This window comes from Neltuma alba, unplaced genomic scaffold (assembly GCF_004799145.2).
Source record: "Neltuma alba isolate B1F8T4 unplaced genomic scaffold, ASM479914v2 tig00012530_pilon, whole genome shotgun sequence".
Taxonomy (NCBI): Eukaryota; Viridiplantae; Streptophyta; class Magnoliopsida; order Fabales; family Fabaceae; genus Neltuma; species Neltuma alba.
This window is the reverse complement of record NW_021636995.1, coordinates 14,564-31,727: the sequence shown is the minus strand read 5'-3', so window position 1 is coordinate 31,727 and position 17,164 is coordinate 14,564. Positions and strand designations below refer to the sequence as shown.

General features: G+C 36.0%; 3 protein-coding genes across 4 annotated transcripts; 1 reads left to right on the top strand and 2 right to left on the bottom strand.

The window, feature by feature from the left end:
* Positions 1-487: 487 nt before the first annotated feature.
* LOC114728287 (uncharacterized) lies at positions 488-2,669 on the bottom strand. The gene is made up of 4 exons (XM_028915166.1): positions 2,356-2,669; positions 1,702-2,273; positions 919-1,434; positions 488-840 (listed from the first exon to the last, which is right to left on the bottom strand). Exons 1-4 carry the CDS (start codon positions 2,591-2,593, stop codon positions 703-705), a joined length of 1,464 nt encoding a protein of 487 aa, XP_028770999.1. The 5' UTR covers positions 2,594-2,669; the 3' UTR covers positions 488-702.
* Positions 2,670-4,425: 1,756 nt separating this feature from the next.
* On the bottom strand, positions 4,426-6,431 carry LOC114728279 (two-pore potassium channel 5). 2 transcript variants are annotated; one of them, XM_028915160.1, is made up of 2 exons: positions 5,361-6,429; positions 4,426-4,917 (listed from the first exon to the last, which is right to left on the bottom strand). In XM_028915160.1, exons 1-2 carry the CDS (start codon positions 6,365-6,367, stop codon positions 4,770-4,772), a joined length of 1,155 nt encoding a protein of 384 aa, XP_028770993.1. In that variant the 5' UTR covers positions 6,368-6,429; the 3' UTR covers positions 4,426-4,769. The 2 variants fall into 2 exon arrangements, with proteins under 2 accessions (XP_028770993.1, XP_028770994.1); XM_028915161.1 differs by having other exon boundaries at positions 4,782-5,290; positions 5,361-6,431.
* Positions 6,432-10,851: 4,420 nt separating this feature from the next.
* LOC114728290 (acyl transferase 4-like) lies at positions 10,852-12,486 on the top strand. The gene is made up of 2 exons (XM_028915169.1): positions 10,852-11,265; positions 11,361-12,486. The coding sequence occupies exons 1-2, from the start codon at positions 10,864-10,866 to the stop codon at positions 12,228-12,230; spliced, it is 1,272 nt and encodes a 423-aa protein (XP_028771002.1). The 5' UTR covers positions 10,852-10,863; the 3' UTR covers positions 12,231-12,486.
* The last annotated feature ends 4,678 nt before the right edge of the window (positions 12,487-17,164 follow it).

The following is a 17,164-nucleotide window of genomic DNA, read 5'->3' as shown; positions in this document are numbered from 1 at the left end:
TCTTTCAACCATGATCAAATAGAAGAGGGAGAGGGGGTATTAAGAAAGATGATTGTGGTGTTTTAGGAAAAATGTGTCACTTTTCTTATAATTAACTAACTTACCTAACTTCCTTAATCTAATCAAATTAGTTAAATGAGTCTTATATTAAGGACCGGAGAAGTATTACTTTTGATTCTAATTATAAGAGCTAATTGACTAATCTGAGGAGATTAAGAAAAGAAATTAAGTTAGTTATTTGTAATAAATAGGTGTTGTCTTTTCTAAAATATCTTTGTAATTAAGTATGTTGGTTATGATTATCATTGTTATAAAAACTACTTTGAAATATATATATATATAAGAGATAAAATAGATTAAAGTCTTATATTTAGGACTAAAATAGAAATCAAATAAGATCTAGCCGATGTTGTATCCCTGAGAAAGAAAAGTTCTGAGAATAATTTGGAGAAGTAACAACAATGATTCCGGCAAAGATACTTCGGCGGAGAATAATTAATCTTTTCGTTTATAAATATTAAATAAGGCCATGACCATAAAGTACGTGTCTGGAAAAGGTGCGTCTTCATTCTCACTCCTCAGGATCCCATGATCCGTTTAAGACAAGAAAATATCCTTTTCCTCGCCCTAGCAAACCCTGTATCGGCTATCTTATTTTCAAAAGCTGAAAACTCGTTACTGTTTATCAAATCAAAGTTCCGTTCATGAATTTGGCTTCGTGAGGAGGACGTCAAAGTCGCTGACAATCCACTCTGCTACTTCATCTTTTTCACTAACATAAATCTCTGTACCCAAATCGACAGAAGTCCATACCCTCTTAGCAGGAGGAGAGCCAGGGTCCTGTACCACGATATACACATGTATCAAAACAAAAACTTGTCACGAGAATATATAGTAAATAGAAATCCCATTACTAACCTGATAGAAGTAGAGGTTACTGGATAATCCACCAACATCAAGCTCCCAAGTTCTTGCATCACCAACCCAGCCATCACCTTTTTTGGCGGGATACCCATAATCAGCCCAAACTGGGTGAGGCAGCAACTGAACTATCTCTTGTGCCTGAGGATTGCTGTAAGGATCACAAATGCTCACAGGTTGCTCCAAGTGTTTGGCACTACCTGGAGCACAATAATAATGATAAGCCGAGTAAGGGTAATTAGCGGTGTCATTTCTATAGATCTTTCTGTTGTCTCGTGTCATGTGGAATGGTGGGCAATTCTTTAACCTCTTGGGGCTACAGGTAGATGGAGTTTCGGGGTTTATGATCATCTCGCTGTATCTAGTTACATCAGTGACCACATCTCCATCGCAAGCAGCTCCATTGTTCTTCCAGCAGCTTCCTATGTCCACCAGGTAAAATTGGCTCTTGGCTCCTCCACCCCTTTTGATGTCTAAACTCACCCTCACCTTAAAATTTGGTGATTCTGGAAGCTGAATCATGAGTCTGTTATAATGTATAGGAGAATAAAACAGAGTATGGTGGATTTGATGAATCTTGCCCAGTTATAAGAAAGTAGAAGTGAAATAAAAGTTATGCATGAGTTTCAAGCGCATCGCGAAATCTTTCATTCAAGTGATGATTTCTATTCTACTGCGTCCTACATGCATTATGTCCATCTCTTCCACACTTCACGAGTTCGAGTAAGTAATAAAGTGGATTCTCGGTGCTAGGTTTATTGAAAAGAAGTCTTTACTTACAGTTTTGAGCATTCCCCTTGTGTCATAATGGTAACCTCCAGAGAATCCTTTGGTTGCGTCGGCTCTTAGGTACAGCATCAACCACGGGTATTTCTCTGAGGTCTGTAGCTTATGTTTGAAAACCCAACTCCCAACATTCACTTTCTTTTCCCAGACTACCTCGTAGTAAGAGAGGCCATTGTGTCCGCCTCCACAGCCAGAATTCAAATCATAGGTACCACTGAAAGCTCCTCGCATGATACCATGTTGGAGCCGTGTCTCCTGATGACACATGATGGGCTGGTTCATACACCCTTTTCCAAAGCAGGGAAACCGTCTAGGCCTTGAAGGTGCTACCTTCTTCCCATTCTCAGGACATAAACCAGACTGTGTGTCATAATTGCCATTTTTCAACATAATCATCCAAAATTGCCATGGTCTTGGGGTGTCTGCGACTTCACAGAAAGAACCCAGATATAGTTCCTTTTTCACTGCATAGAGATCTGGGTTGTTTACATCTCCTCCCAACCCATGAAATGGTTTCCCTACTCCAAGTCTGTTATCAACTTCACTAACCTTGTGCTTCAGAGAACCTGTGCATTGTTATCAAATCGAAACTACTATACTAATGAATGAAACTCTTTTAGTTATTGTTTGTTCGGAGATTTGGCTTACTTGAACTTGAAAGATCGAAACAGTCAGCAGCTCTTGGGCTACCCATGTTAGGGGCTTCTTCTCCGACTTCATTGCAAAAGTTCCAAGCTTCAAAGGCAACCCTCAGCCCATCTCTCTGCATCCCGGGGTCACCCACTGCAGACACATAGTTCTCTGCGACTACAACAGAGATCTTCGACGCAAGCACGCTCAGCAACACGCATAATGTACTCAATTGGATCTCTATCGCTGTTTCCATGGACTCTCTGCCTTAGATGCAAACAGGGCACAGTGGATGCTCTCCTTTATAGAGGCTAACACATTGAAATCTTTTCTCAATGGTCGTAAATTGTGGTCCCATCTCATCTTCACGCCGTTTATTTAGGAAAAGTGAATGAGTGGTTATAGAATGTAAGCTTGTTTACAAAAGGAGAGCTGAAATGATTCGCAGTCAAATTATGTCGAGTATATTGCCTTTAATCCCCCTTTTAGCTATGCCAAATCGTCACACCAGCTTTTATTTTCCACGGTAACGTCAACCGCATCAAAGGAGAATCATTGACACGGGTGTGTTTGGGTGACACCCCAAACCATGGTTTGGGGACCCAAACCATGGTTTGGGGAATAATCTACCCAAACACCCCCTCCAAAATCCAAAACCATGGTTTTGGGTCAAAACCATGGTTTTGACTCCAAAACCATGGTTTTGGAAAAAGCAAAATTTTTTTGCTTTTGGAGAAAGAAGGGAGAGTGTGAGGGCCTATATGATATGTATCTTGTTATTTTTTTTATAAACATATTTTTTATAATATATTTAATCTTATATTTTATAAATATATATACACATTAATTATTTATTAATTATATTATCTTATGTATTATTAATTATGTTGGTAAAAAACATATTATTAACAATTTTATTCCTTCAAATTAAAATATATCATAAAATCTATTTTTTCTGTAATTATCATATTAACTTATGTCTTTTTTTTAGTAATTTGTATATATAAAAAGTGTTTCTGATAACAACTATCCAAACACTCTCACTTCTCAGAATCACTTTTTTACAAAATCTATTCTTCACAGAATCTATTTTCCTCAGAATCTATTCTCCAAAATCACTTTTCCAAACCACGGTTTGGTTTCATCCAAACACACCCGTAAGCTGCTTCAATTTTCTTCCGCCTATGCAGGTAGATGTTTTTCCTGTATCGGCCAACTCCAGTTCCGAGGCTACCAAAAAACTGTGTTTGGTGAGCTCTATTTTTAGAGTTGCCCCGTGACTAGGACTTTGTTTGAATAAAGTGAAAAATGGGGGTAAAATAGGGATGAGAGAATATTAGGTAGAAAAGCAAAATATCTTATCATTTTTGGGAGTTTCCCTCTTAATATTCCCTCCTCCATATTTTACTCCTCATTCAAACCCAAGGTAACACAGTGAGCTTGAGAGGCCTTAAAAGGAAGGAACCAATGCCAAATTGTATTTTGCACTGAGAAAGAAAACCTTGCGTCCTAGGACGCAATATTTCAATGCCATAGGCGGGAATTAATGACCATAGAACGTGAATGATGACTAAATTTCATCGGATGAGATTGATCATAATTCGTAATGATCGTTGCCCTGAAGAAGTTCAAGCATGTCCCATACTATATGATTCCCCGTAAAAGGGTAGTTTTCTTCGAGGTTAAGATGTACAGTACTCAAATATTTGCTTGGTTCAGCTCGCAAAGATGGACCATAACAGTGGTTCTCTTTTAAAACTTTACATTCATGTAACAATCCTTTCGTTCACCAAACATTTGGCCGTCTAATGATAGTTCAAGCAAAACAATTTTGAAAGGGAAACGAAGCAATCAGAAACTCCTGCATTTCTACATTCTTCGCAATATCTCACCTTTCAAAATATACATAAATCCTTTTTTTAATTATTATTTTCAATTTTGCTTCAAGGCTATCAGCAATAATTCGATGATCTCTACAAAACGGTTTCAACTTATCCGTGGGGAAAGGAATACTTGTATGGCATCGTTGAAAGTAAAATCAGCAGTTCTGCGCAAAGAACTGCCTGCCTAGTGAAGAATAGAGGGAAGGAATAAGTATTTGTATATTTCTCTGCTTTTTTTTTGGGGGGGGGGGGTAATACTACATTTAAGTTCTGATATATGCATATTTGGAGGGGGAGAATTGAGGGAAAGATCGAGTAGTTGAAAGTTTCTTTCTCTCTACCTCTAAGAATTGTAAGTTCCTGTACAAAAGTTCGCTACAAATGATTCAGTCACTTGCATCTCCTCCAAAATATGGAAGACCCCAACCCAAATCACATACGTCTGCAAACTTTACTCTGCAGAGAGGATTTTCCGGGGTCTCAACCTCGGTTCTTGGTTGGGCAATGCAGCGAACACATAATACACTATTAACTGGTCTGTCTTGTCTGTCATGACCGACCCTCTAGGAGATGAGGCAGCGTTATCTTTCCAGAATTAGTGGAATCAAGCTTGTTGAACTGGTCACAGATTTGCAATATATCCTTTTCCCTTATCTTCCCCATCTCTTTGAGCTTGAATATTACATACTCTGACTTACTGAATCATAGCAAATGGAATGGAAATTCCAAGTAAGAAAAATATCCCTTGCCAAAATAAGTTATTAATTGACCATTTGAAATAACAGTGACATCCCTTAGTTGCACCATTTTGCCTCAGACGGAACTAATACAACTCATTCTTTTTCATAGAATCTCGATTTAAAGAACTCAACAATAAATCTGAAAACTAAAGCGTAGGCATCGCAACATGAAAGGCGGCAGCAGACAACTGTACACCCTATATGAACACTAATGACCAAAGGTCAATGCAATGTTTATCCTATTCATGACATACAACTCCTACGAATGTACACATGACATCAGGAATTATTTTCAGCTAAGAGTCATAAACGAAATTGCTACTACAAATCCTGTTGCACATACCACACCTGCGTCAGTATCAATACTAGTATTAGTTCTTAGAGAACGGAAAAAAGTTACCTAATAAAGCCAGTGTTATTGATGGTGGCAGCCAGCAAATCTTCAACAGTCATATCTCTATGCAACGCCGACTTGGCTATTCTCCGGTGCCTTCTATCAATTCTGGCCTCTGCCAAATACAGGAAGGCCCGGGCCACCATCAGTGTGGAAACGAGGAGCCAGATAGCAGCAAAGAGCCTGCCGGGAAGGGTCTTGAAGGCTCTGTCCCCATACCCCACTGTTGTTACAGACATAACGGATAAGTAAATTGAATCAATCCAATTCAAGTCCTCCACAAAGTACAGAACCAGACTCCCTATTCCAATACACAACACCACCACGCCCAGAGCCAAACCAACCTTCAATCTGATTCTCATCCGCCCCTTTGCCACATCAACTATGTAATTTCTTGCAGAGAACCCTTCGTGAGATCTTTGAGTTTGAGCACCCATTACAAGCCCAGTTAGAATCGTGTTCTCTTGCAAATCTAGCACGTAATGAACAAGCCCGCTAAGCAATATGTCAATGAAGCCAAAACCTACCAATACAAAGAAACAGGCAAAGACCTTGGTTACTGAGGTTGTCGGTGTGATGTCTCCGTAACCGATTGTGCACATGGTGACTATACAAAAGTAAAGCGCATCAACAACTGGGTGAGTCTCTGCGCCAGAAAAATGGTCCCGATTGAAGGAGTATATGACAACCCCGACTGAAAGATATATCACAAGCAAGCAAACGCCTTGCCTGATGATTGAGCTAGACTGGGGTTTAGGAACATCGGATAATTTTCGTCTGAAATCCTTAAAAACAACCATGGCAGGAGCAGTCTTGCAGCGAGTAAGTTTCTTCTTGGGCGCATTCTGAGTCAATAATTGAGATGAGGCTTGTGGGTCTCGCTGGGGTTCCTGTAAAGCGATAAATTCGTTGAAGGAATAAGAGCTAGCAAGGGATAAATCAGGAACTCGATGCTCGGTGATGGGTTCAAATTGGGTCCTTGTTTGCAAGGAAAGAAAAGATTCATCTTCCATAAGGGAAAAGAAAAAACAGCATAAAAAATTTAGGGAATTGTGTGAGTGGACGAGATGAGATTGTTGCGGCGGAAAGCGGAAACTTGCGAGTAATTTATTTCCTTGAAATCTCAGCGACCCATTGAGTGAGAAGAGAGGCGTCGCAATGTCGCATGGGGCTTGGGTAGGACCTGCGCCAGGTAGGACTGAAAGAGACTGCTCATGAAATCAGTTTGACAAATCTTTTGTTTAACCTCACACTTCGACTTGCCCTGTCATTCAGGGAAAAAAAAAAACATGATTTTCTTTTTCTTGCTTTGTCCGAATGGGAATTGGAAAAAAAAATCGTCTAACACAAGAGTCTTTTCCTATATTATTATAGTAGATAGATTCCTTGGACTGTAAAAAGAACAATGATTAACGTGGAACATTAAGCGTGGCTATTGAAGAGTTTTTTTTTTTACCCCGTAATAAAAGATCGGAGGCTGTTCGTTCTGATTCAGACTGATCTCAGGAAAGCAGCCAGTGCTAACCAACTTCAAGGCCCCCATCGAATTCTAAAATAAAATAATGCGCTTCTTTGTATTTTATCGTGCTGAATTATTGATAGGGTGACACGACTGTTTGGCGGATCAAGGCACACTTCTTCCATTCTTTATGGAAAAAAGGCACATTGAGCGGTAAGAAGTGTATGTTTCATTTGAGAATTATTTAAGCAAAAAAAATAGAAACGAAATTAATATATTACTGCCATTTTTAAATGATTCTTTTTCTTTAGCTTCCTGCCACGAGGGTTTATTTAAAAAATTTTGATCGGTTGTTCCGTCCATTGTGTTGACAAATTTATTGTTTTCTCGGTCTTAATTTATGTACCCTCACTGACAGCAGTTCCAACAAGTTTTTCAACTTAACTGCAGATAGCGTTTTCATTTTTGTGTTTTATTAGTTGCAGTATTTACACCTTTTTATGATGCTGAATTAAAATGCTTATTTATTCATATAAAGTTAATAGATTAATACAATTTTTTGTCTCCTTAAATTTATTCTTATTTTGATTTTAGTCTGTCAAGTTTTTTTCCATTTAAAATATTAGTCTCTATAATTTAAGTATTATGAAAAAATGTTATAATTTAATAAAAATCTGGGTAATTGTGTCCAATAAAGAACCAAAACATATAATTTAAATTTTAAGAGACTACAGTTAAAATTTATGCAAATTTTAGAAACCAAATATCATATTAATTCAAAGTTAAAGTTACAGTGAGAAGGAATGTTAACAGTCCTGAGCGCGACTTTACAGTGAGATGTGAGATTCTTCGCATGTTACTGTAACTTTCAAACAATTTATTAGTTAATTTTCAACGCGTTTCATTAAAAATTAGATTTCGTTCGAGTTACTCGGAGACCATTGTCAGGCCTGGATGGCCGTGTCGCAAAAAGGCCGAAAGAAAAGCATTTGGTCTGGTTAATTTTTGTTCCCCGTTTAGAGGGCAATGTGCAAATTAATTGTGAATTGCTCTTGAATTGGGAAAGTTAGGTTACACAATTAAACCAGTTAATTTCTCACATTTTCGATTAAAGTTTGCAAAGGTGGGTTTCGAAATTACTAAAAAACCACAGTTAAGTTTGGGAAGTTAGGTTGCAAATAAAATATAATCAATGTTTTTTAAGGATAATTTCATCACTTCACTTAATTTTGTATGACATGAGGAATTTTGCGACTTTATAACATTAATCCAGTTATAATTAAATTCTAGACCTACCTGCTACTCCATTAAATTTTATCTTTCTGTTTATCCATTCCACGGATGCAGTTGTTTCATTGCGTCGCTGATTCCCCCCCCCTTTTGTGAAACCTTTTTTTTACCCGGAATTTTTTTGCCAAACTGATCAATTAGTTTTTGTCGCTTCAATTAAAAAAATTATAATTTGAGATGAACAAATCATAATCGTTCAATTATCATCAGCAAAGCATGTCTTGGCTTTGTTTTTGAACGTTGGCAAAAAAAAAAAACCTTCTTTTTTTTTAATGGATTCTTATTTTCGATAAAAATAAAGACAATAAAACTTGGGGATTGAGAAGTGATAGGGTTTAGATCCCCTTTTTCGGTATCAAACCATTGAGAAAAACAAAGCAGAACGTCTCAAATTCTCAGCTGACAAAATAAAAAATTACATTTAATTTTATACGCTGTTGTGTTAGATTCTGGGTTTAATTGTATCAAGTTGCACAGCGCATTGACGCAATCTCCCATTTAAAACCTGAGGCATAATTATCCAAATGACGTTGACATGAAAAATTCATACTCTGAAATCTGAATTGAGGGTTTTAAAAAAAAAAAATTCTCAACAATTGCAAGATCTCTAGGCAGACATCTATAAAACAAGCGTCTCTTCAAAGTATATCCAAGGCAACGGAGCATTTAATATCATGAATAAATGGTAACTTGTTAATTTAATTATTAAAAGTTAATTTAATGGTAGCATATAAAGTAATAACGGCATTAAACGCGAGATCAACATGGGAATTTATTTAGCGTCAGATCAAATAAAATTATAAAAGTTCTGGTGGTGCTCGTGAGTTTATTTTGGCGTTTCTCTTTAGAGATATATATATATATATATGTCAAGGAAAAAAGTTCTGTCCCAAAAAAAAAAAATCCCTGAAACAAGAGACGAAAGATGTGGACTCGAAATGCGAAATATTGAAATGAGTAATATTTTTTATCAAATAAAAATTCACTTTGATATTTCTCACCTTTATTTAAAGCAATAGAATTATTATTATTATTATTATTATTATTATTATTATTATGTTAGGCATTGACATCACTCTTTTTTGCCATACCCAACTCGTTGTTGGTAATAACGTACTATTATCTCTGGTCCTAATATAAAAGCTGGTTTGACGTTTGATTTAATCATAGATATAAGATTTGAATTTATTTTTTCTCTTATATTTATCTATTTTTTCTTAAGATAGTTCTTGTAGTAGTTGCACATGTTAAAAGTTTCATCAAATGGTAATTCTAGTTAATACATATGATTAACAAAGATATTTTGAAGAAAATGACACTTCTTTATCACGAATAACTAACTTGACTAGTTTTTTAATCAATTCAAGTTAGTCAGCAAACTTTATATCAAGGAGGAGAGGTGGTGATAATTGAGCAATGGTACATGAAAATAAACTAAAAGAGAACTTCACCCATCCCCTACCACTTGAAACTGGTTCACACGAAGATGTCATATGAAACTAGTTTTAGTGTTTATCATAGTGATGAGTATCATGATACTCATCAAAAATTTTAAATATTCAGATTTAATATGGATAGCTGAGATTTAATACTTAGTATTTTTGTTTTTTAAAAAATATTTTTAATAGGTACATAATTTAAAATAAATATAATATCTTAACTATAGGTTTTTTGAAAAAATAATTTTTTATTTAAAAATCACTAGTTAAAAATTTTAAATTTAAATTATTAAAATTATATCCTAATAATTTTGTGATAAGTAACATAATAGTCATTATTGTGATAAATATCAAAGCTAGTTCTAAGTCTCATAAATTGTGATAAATATCAGAACTAGTTCTAAGTCACATATACCAAACAAAATTGATAAGGCGCCAAGCCCGGCCCAGAAGCTGGCCATAACCCAACCACACACGTCCTTTCTTTTGCCATCGACATATACCCGGCATATACTCTGAATATGACATGTCCCTCAATTATTCTTCTATAATATTCATACATATCGACAAGCGACTCGAGCTAATAATGATTGTGTTCAACCCTTCCTGGTCCCGTTAGCGGATAACATATTCATGCCGTACCTCCTCCTCCTCCATTGTTTCTCCCACGTCGTGTTCCTACTTTTAGAAAATAAAGTCACTTCCACAAAAATGCTTAGCCAGTCGGCAGCCAAAATGGTGTTTTTGTCCTCTGAACCTTACTGCTATTTTCTTCTGATGAAGCCACATTTCTGGTTTATATGCAGACTACACGACACGCAACAGACTTGTTCCTTGTAATTTCTTACACAGTCTTGCTTTCTCGTTTAAATTACGGTACCTACAGCTTATAGGATGTGAATGAAATTAACCTTGTGGACGCGTTTTGTTAGCATAAACCTTTTCTTTCTTTTTTTTTCCCCGTTGCCTCGGCACTTTTTAGTTTCTCGTTCCAAATTTAGTGAATGTTAAGCAATGCCTGAGAGATAATTTAATGGGATAGTCTTTAAGAAGTAAGAAGGTTGCTGCTAAACAATGAGCATTCTTACGCGACACAAAAAAGCAAACGCATTGTTTAATGTGCAGCACTATACTTGGCGGGCTAGTTCAATTTCCATACCAACCAAGTTGAGACTTAAAGGCCAAGAAGCCCAAAACACATATTCAATAGATATCCTCCTATAAAGAAGAAGGCCCACTCACATTTCTCACTGCATCTCTTCCAATTTTAGCCATTCTCTCGACTGCCGTCTCTACTTGAGACCCAGCATTTGCAATTCCAATGGCTCTGCCCGTGATCAGAACCACGCGTGGTGTAGTGAAACCAGCAGAGCAGAAGCCATCAATTACACTGGACCTATCAGCCATCGATAGATTACCTGTTCTAAGGTGCAATGCTCGAACCTTGCACGTGTTCAGATATGGCCCTGACGCGTCGTTGGTCATCAGAAAGGCCTTGTCCAGGGCATTAGTTTCTTACTACCCTCTTGCAGGAAGACTCATTCAGTCTGAACACGGTCCCCTCCAAATTGAATGCTCCGGTGAAGGCGTGTGGTTCGTTGAGGCGTCGGCTTCTTGCACTCTTGCCTCAGTCAATTACTTCGACGATGTTGAATCTATCCCCTACGATGATCTTCTTCCCGACCCTGAGACTGAAGACGTCGAACCCCTCGTGAAAATGCAGGTACAGATTACTAGGAACTTTCTGCTCTGGACGTCGAATTCAAGCCTGAGAGTTTTCATTAAATGATTATGTCTGGCAATTAATATATTTTTCAGGTGACGCATTTTCGTTGCGGGGGATTTGTGATAGGCCTAATATTCTGCCATAGCGTATGTGATGGTCTCGGTGCTGCGCAATTTTTGAAAGCCATTGGTGAGGTAGCTAGAGGTCTTGAAAAACCAAGCATTGCCCCATTGTGGCACAGGGACTTCTTTCCATCAACACCTGATGAAGAAACCGTAGCTGCATTGCCAAAACTACCACCTGGTCCACCGCCAATGCCAGAGTACGAGCTAGAACATGCTAATATGGACATACCCATAGATCACGTTCACCGGCTTAAGCAAGAATTTCAGGAAATAACAGGACAGAATTGCTCTGCCTTCCAGATTGTAGCGGCAGGGTTTTGGATCAGCCGAACGAGAGCCATAAATTTCAGTCCGAATACCCAGGTGAAGTTGGTCTTCTTTGCGAACTGTCGTCAGCTCTTGAACCCGCCTTTGCCTGAAGGCTTCTACGGGAATTGCTTCTTCCCTGTGACAATTACTATTCCGTCTGAGTCGCTGACACAGAGATCCATTATCGAAGTGATTAAGTTGATTCAAGAAGCCAAGGCCAGGCTTCCCGCGGAGTTCGGTAAATACTTGAAGGGTGAGCATCGGAAAGATGGGGAAGACCCATTTGCTCCGCCTCTGACGTACACTACTCTGTTCATATCGGAGTGGGGACGGCTGGGATTCAACGAAGTGGACTACCAGTGGGGGCCACCAGTGCACGTGGTGCCCATACAAGGCTCCAGCATCATCCCAGTAGGCATTGTGGGGTCACTGCCCCTGCCAAGGAAAGGGATTCGTTTGATGACGTGGTGCGTGGAGGAGGCACATCGTGGTCCCTTCCTCGATCAGATATCGTCTTGGACAAACTGAATCGAAAGTCGTCTGGGCACCGCCTTCTTCCCTTCTGGAAATCCCAGTCACATCAATTCATCCTCCGAATAAACTGGCAGTATAAAAATGCAGGAGTCCATGTTATGTTCAGATCGAAATAAATCGCAGGGTCGGTTGACCTATAGAATTATGGTATCTGCTCCTGTTTCTTCATTCTCTCTCCTTGCAAATTTACATTGTCTGGTCTATAAATGTACAGAACGACATAAATTTGCCGTTGGGAATAAATCATTATTCCTGACGTGTGCGTGAGGAATCTCGGTGGTCTGCTTACAGACGTGTGTGTTTGTGCCCCGGCCATTGCACCGCTTGGCTTTTATTCCCATGAACTCTTTTAACGTAAATAAATGAGAGCAAAACGAACCACACTCAAAACAAAACCGAAAGGGAAAAATAGGCCTCGCCGATTGGAAATTTAATATATCTCTTAGCTCGTGCCCCGCCACAAATTAACATCACACCCCCAGGAAATAAAACCAATATTTATGGAACCACTAAGCTCATCAAATCAGGATGGTCTATATCTCATTTAAATAGTTTGGATCTGATTTTTTTTATTTGTTTAAAATAATTAGTTTAATATGTATAAAATCTAAAATAGAGACAATTTTTTAACTATCATTCTTTTAAAAATAACTTTTTCTATTTAAAAATAATTAATTAAATATTTTAAATCGGACTATTCAAATCAGATATGAACAATCCAGATCTGATAAGTTTAATGTGCTTGTCAAAGTGATGGGTATTAAAACTGGTTCCATGTTTATCTTGTAACCAGCTCCAAAAATAGTCGTGGAGTTATGTTCCTCAGCCGACAAGACTCAAAACATAAATCAATCCCTTTGTCCGTGTGTATTAATTAATAATTAATAATATTATAGTAAAACAATGCGTGTGTTTAAGACTGTGTGTGTGTGTGTGTAAGCACAGCCCGCGGAGAAAAAAATGTGGAGGAAACGAATAGCAGATCCTTGTGTCATAATTAATAATTTAGAGTGGTTGGGCTTGTTATTTGCCAAGGCAATAGAACAGGCGTGTTGGATGACCAGTGTGTATCGGCAGCCTACCCATTTAAGATTAAATCAGTTAGCTAATACTCATATTGAATTTATTTAAGCCCGTTAAAAATAGACCCCCTCTAAAAGAGTGGGTTTTCATAAGTTATAGGTTAACTCGTTTAATTGAAATCTCCTATTTTTTCCATGCAGATAACATTTCAACAAACAAGAACTAGCAATAATATTATTAAAAAGCTAAGTAAAATACCTCCTAGAAAGTCTACATGATAGGTTTTCTAGTTTTTAAATAAAATTGCCTGGATGAATTTTTGAAATATGTACTCCTTCGATCCTAAATATAAGACTCTTATACTAATATGTATATAAGAGTCTTATATTTAGGACTGGAGAAGTATTGAACTTGCATTTATAAACCCTTAAAATAAATTTTAACTGCAAATCACCTAATTAATTCCTAATATATCTCTAATAATAATTGAATTATATCTAGCATAAGAATTATCATATGTTTAGCTTATAAAGACTAACAAATGAAGATGAAATGGTGTTCGATTCAACTTGCAGAAGTGTTTTGGATTGCTCATCAAGCATATAATTTGAATGATGTGACTCCGAGCATATTTCCCAAGAAATTATTGTAAAATAAACTTGATCATAAACTAGATCATTAATAATATACTTGATCATGAACTAGATACCACGCAAAATAAACAAAAATAAAAATATTATATGTAAATGGGTAGGTATGGGCAGTCTGTGTCTTTGACCACTGCTTCCCTATTGCACATGTTAAGGATTTCATCAAATTATAGTTCTAACTAATACACATGACTGGTAAAAGTATTATAAGGAATTCAAATCATATTTATTATAAATAATTAACTTAATAAATTTGTTTAATTTATTTAAATTAATCAACTAGTTTTTATATTGAGAAGCGGAACTAGTATTATTGGCAAGTATTTTATACAGTGCAAGTTCCTTTACTAAAAGATTCGGAGTGGTTTAGATTGACCCTTAAAAGCACTTATAAGTATTACCTCCGGTCCTAATTATAAGATCCAGTTGGTTAATTTGAGGAGATTAAGGAACTTAGTTAAGTCAGTTATTTCTAATGAATATGTGTTGTTTTTCCTAAAATATCCTTGTTAGTCAAGTTTATTATCTAGAACTACTATTATTAGAAGGATTATCAAGGAAAAAAATGGATAAATATAAGAGATAAAGTAGATTAAGCTATTATATTTAGGATCAAAATAAAAGTCAAACAAGGTTTTATAATAAGGATCCGAGGTAGTATATTTTATGTAAGTCAAGACAAAACTCTTCTCATATATTTATATTATTTTTTTAAATCATAATTAAAAAGTTATTTATAAATCATTTTATTTCTAAACAAACAGCACACCAATTGGGCGGACGCGGAGACTGCAAGTCTTGATTTAGGGTGTGTTTGGTTGGAGGGGAGGGGAGGGGCGGGGGAGGGGAGGGGAGGGGAGGGGAGCCCCTCCCCTCATTTGGTTAAAAATTTTGGAGGGGAGGGGAGCTAAAATGTCCCCTCCCCTCCCCCATTTTGGCTCCCCTCCAAATTGGGGGTTTTTGGAGGGGAGCCAAAATTTTGGACCATTATGCCCTTATGGTTTTTTTAATATTCCACTCCTACCCATAAAATATATTATTATAATATTTATTTCAAATAAAAAATATATTATCCTAAGTAAAAAAAAAAATATATACATTATTATAATTAAAAATCTATTATAAAAATTATTTAAAAATAAAAAAGTATTTAAATAAAAAATTATAATATATAAAATTAATTGTTTTTTATAAATATATTATTTATTAAATATATTTTAAAGCTGGAAAAAAAGACAGCCTAAAGAAAATAAAATTTCATTTTTCTTAGAGCATATAAAATTTGTTAATTTGATTATTTTAAATATATTATTATATTAATTAGAATAAAAAATTACTATACCAATTTTTTAATACACATATTAACATGATAAGACTGAATTTTTATTAAATTATATAATTTAAATTGAGATGTAAATTAATTTATATAATATATCAATAAAAAACATAAACTAATATGTAAGGGTAAAATGGTAAATTGATTATTACTATCCTTCTCCTCCCCTCCTTGAACCAAACAAGGGATCATTAAATACCCTCCCCTCCCCTTCTTTTTAATCAAACCAAACAAGGTGAGGATAAAACCTCCCCTCCCCTCCCCTACCCCTCCCTCCCCTCAAACCAAACAGACCCTTACGCGGAGCAGAAATTGTATAGCGCAACCCACTTGTTGGACGTGCCGGTTTCGATTTGGAATCAAAAGTTCGGATCCTAAATTCCCGGGGGGATTTTCTAAAAAAAGAAAAAGAGGAGGGAGAGAACCGTTGAGAAAAAAGTCAACAGACATAAAGGCGGAAACAAACAGAGGATGAGACAAGGCCACCAGATTTGGGCCTCCCTTCATTTTCGAACAGCCACCCACCCATTCTTCACGCACGCGCCTTCCACGCCACCTTTTGCTTACCCACTCTTTGGATTTGGGACCTAATTTTTTTGAAGATGTGAGAGTCTGAAATGCTACCTCATGTTATAATGATAAGATTTTATTTATAATTTATAAATAAAATTTTATAACTAAGACAGAAGACAGTATATACATATATAATTAAAAAAGTTAAAAAAAGTCCCCCATTAAAATGTAGGGATGAAAAGAATCTCACAAATTTGTATGCATAAAAAATATTATTATGCTGTAAATTTTATATGTAGTCTTCCGATCCTAAATATAAAAATTATTTTATAATATAAATTATATTATAAAATAGATTTTATAATTAGGATCGAAGTGCTAGTACTTTGATTTAGGTTTTTATTAATTCTCAGTAACAAATTTTTCTTTGGAGATTTTTCCGGTGGGGTACATAACACCTATAAAAGACTAAAAAGAAAAGAAAAAAATTGAGGAGTGATGGCTTTTACCAATCCCCCTTCTTTTTGTCCCCGATTCCACTTAATGAGTAATTTTAAAATTTTTTGATCCTATTAGGAGAATTTACTTTTAAACTTATATCTTCTCCTCCCTGATTTAACCCCCCCCCCCCAACACAACTGTTTGTGATTAAAAGTCATGAAGTTTTTTGGTTCCTCTTTGACGAAACGAAGTTTTATTAACCTCTTTCCAATCAAATCCGATAATTTAAAAGTATTTCGTTGGTCATTATACATTCTATTCCATGTCCCATTTAACAAATAAAATTTATTTTGATCTTTCTGCATGTGTTAATTCCATGGTTTGTATGATACATTATATATTTTCTCAGTATGACTTTTTTTTATTGAATAATTAATGCGAAACTTGCAGATTAAGAATCGATTAATAATTTCTTTTAATAGCCTAACATCGCTTTCGTACCAATAAGATACTTGACATCTATTTTGACCCGAAAAATAAAATGCGCGAAAATGAAGTTGAATTTTCGCAGGAGTTATAAAATGCGACTGAGAGTTGGTATGCAGCGACCACGTGAGTTCAAGACTAATTCTTTTCCTCAAAAAAAAAAAAATTGCCAGCATTTTTTAAAGGAAAAATTAATCTTTTGATTTTTAAATCTTTAACTCATTTATAATTCAGTCCTTAAACTTTGATCCCATGTAACTCAATTTCTCAACTTTTTATTGGCCCGCAACTCAATCCCTCTTTTTTTTTTTGAGTCATCCCAAATATTAATAATACTGTTAAAAATTGCTTACTAGAAGAAAAAGCTGTTACGAAAACAGAGATTTCTTTTTCAAGATGAGTTTAGAAAATAGAAATCCTTTCAAGTGTAAGCTGACAAAGTTTGTATATGCAACCTCGGAGATCGATTTTCTTATATT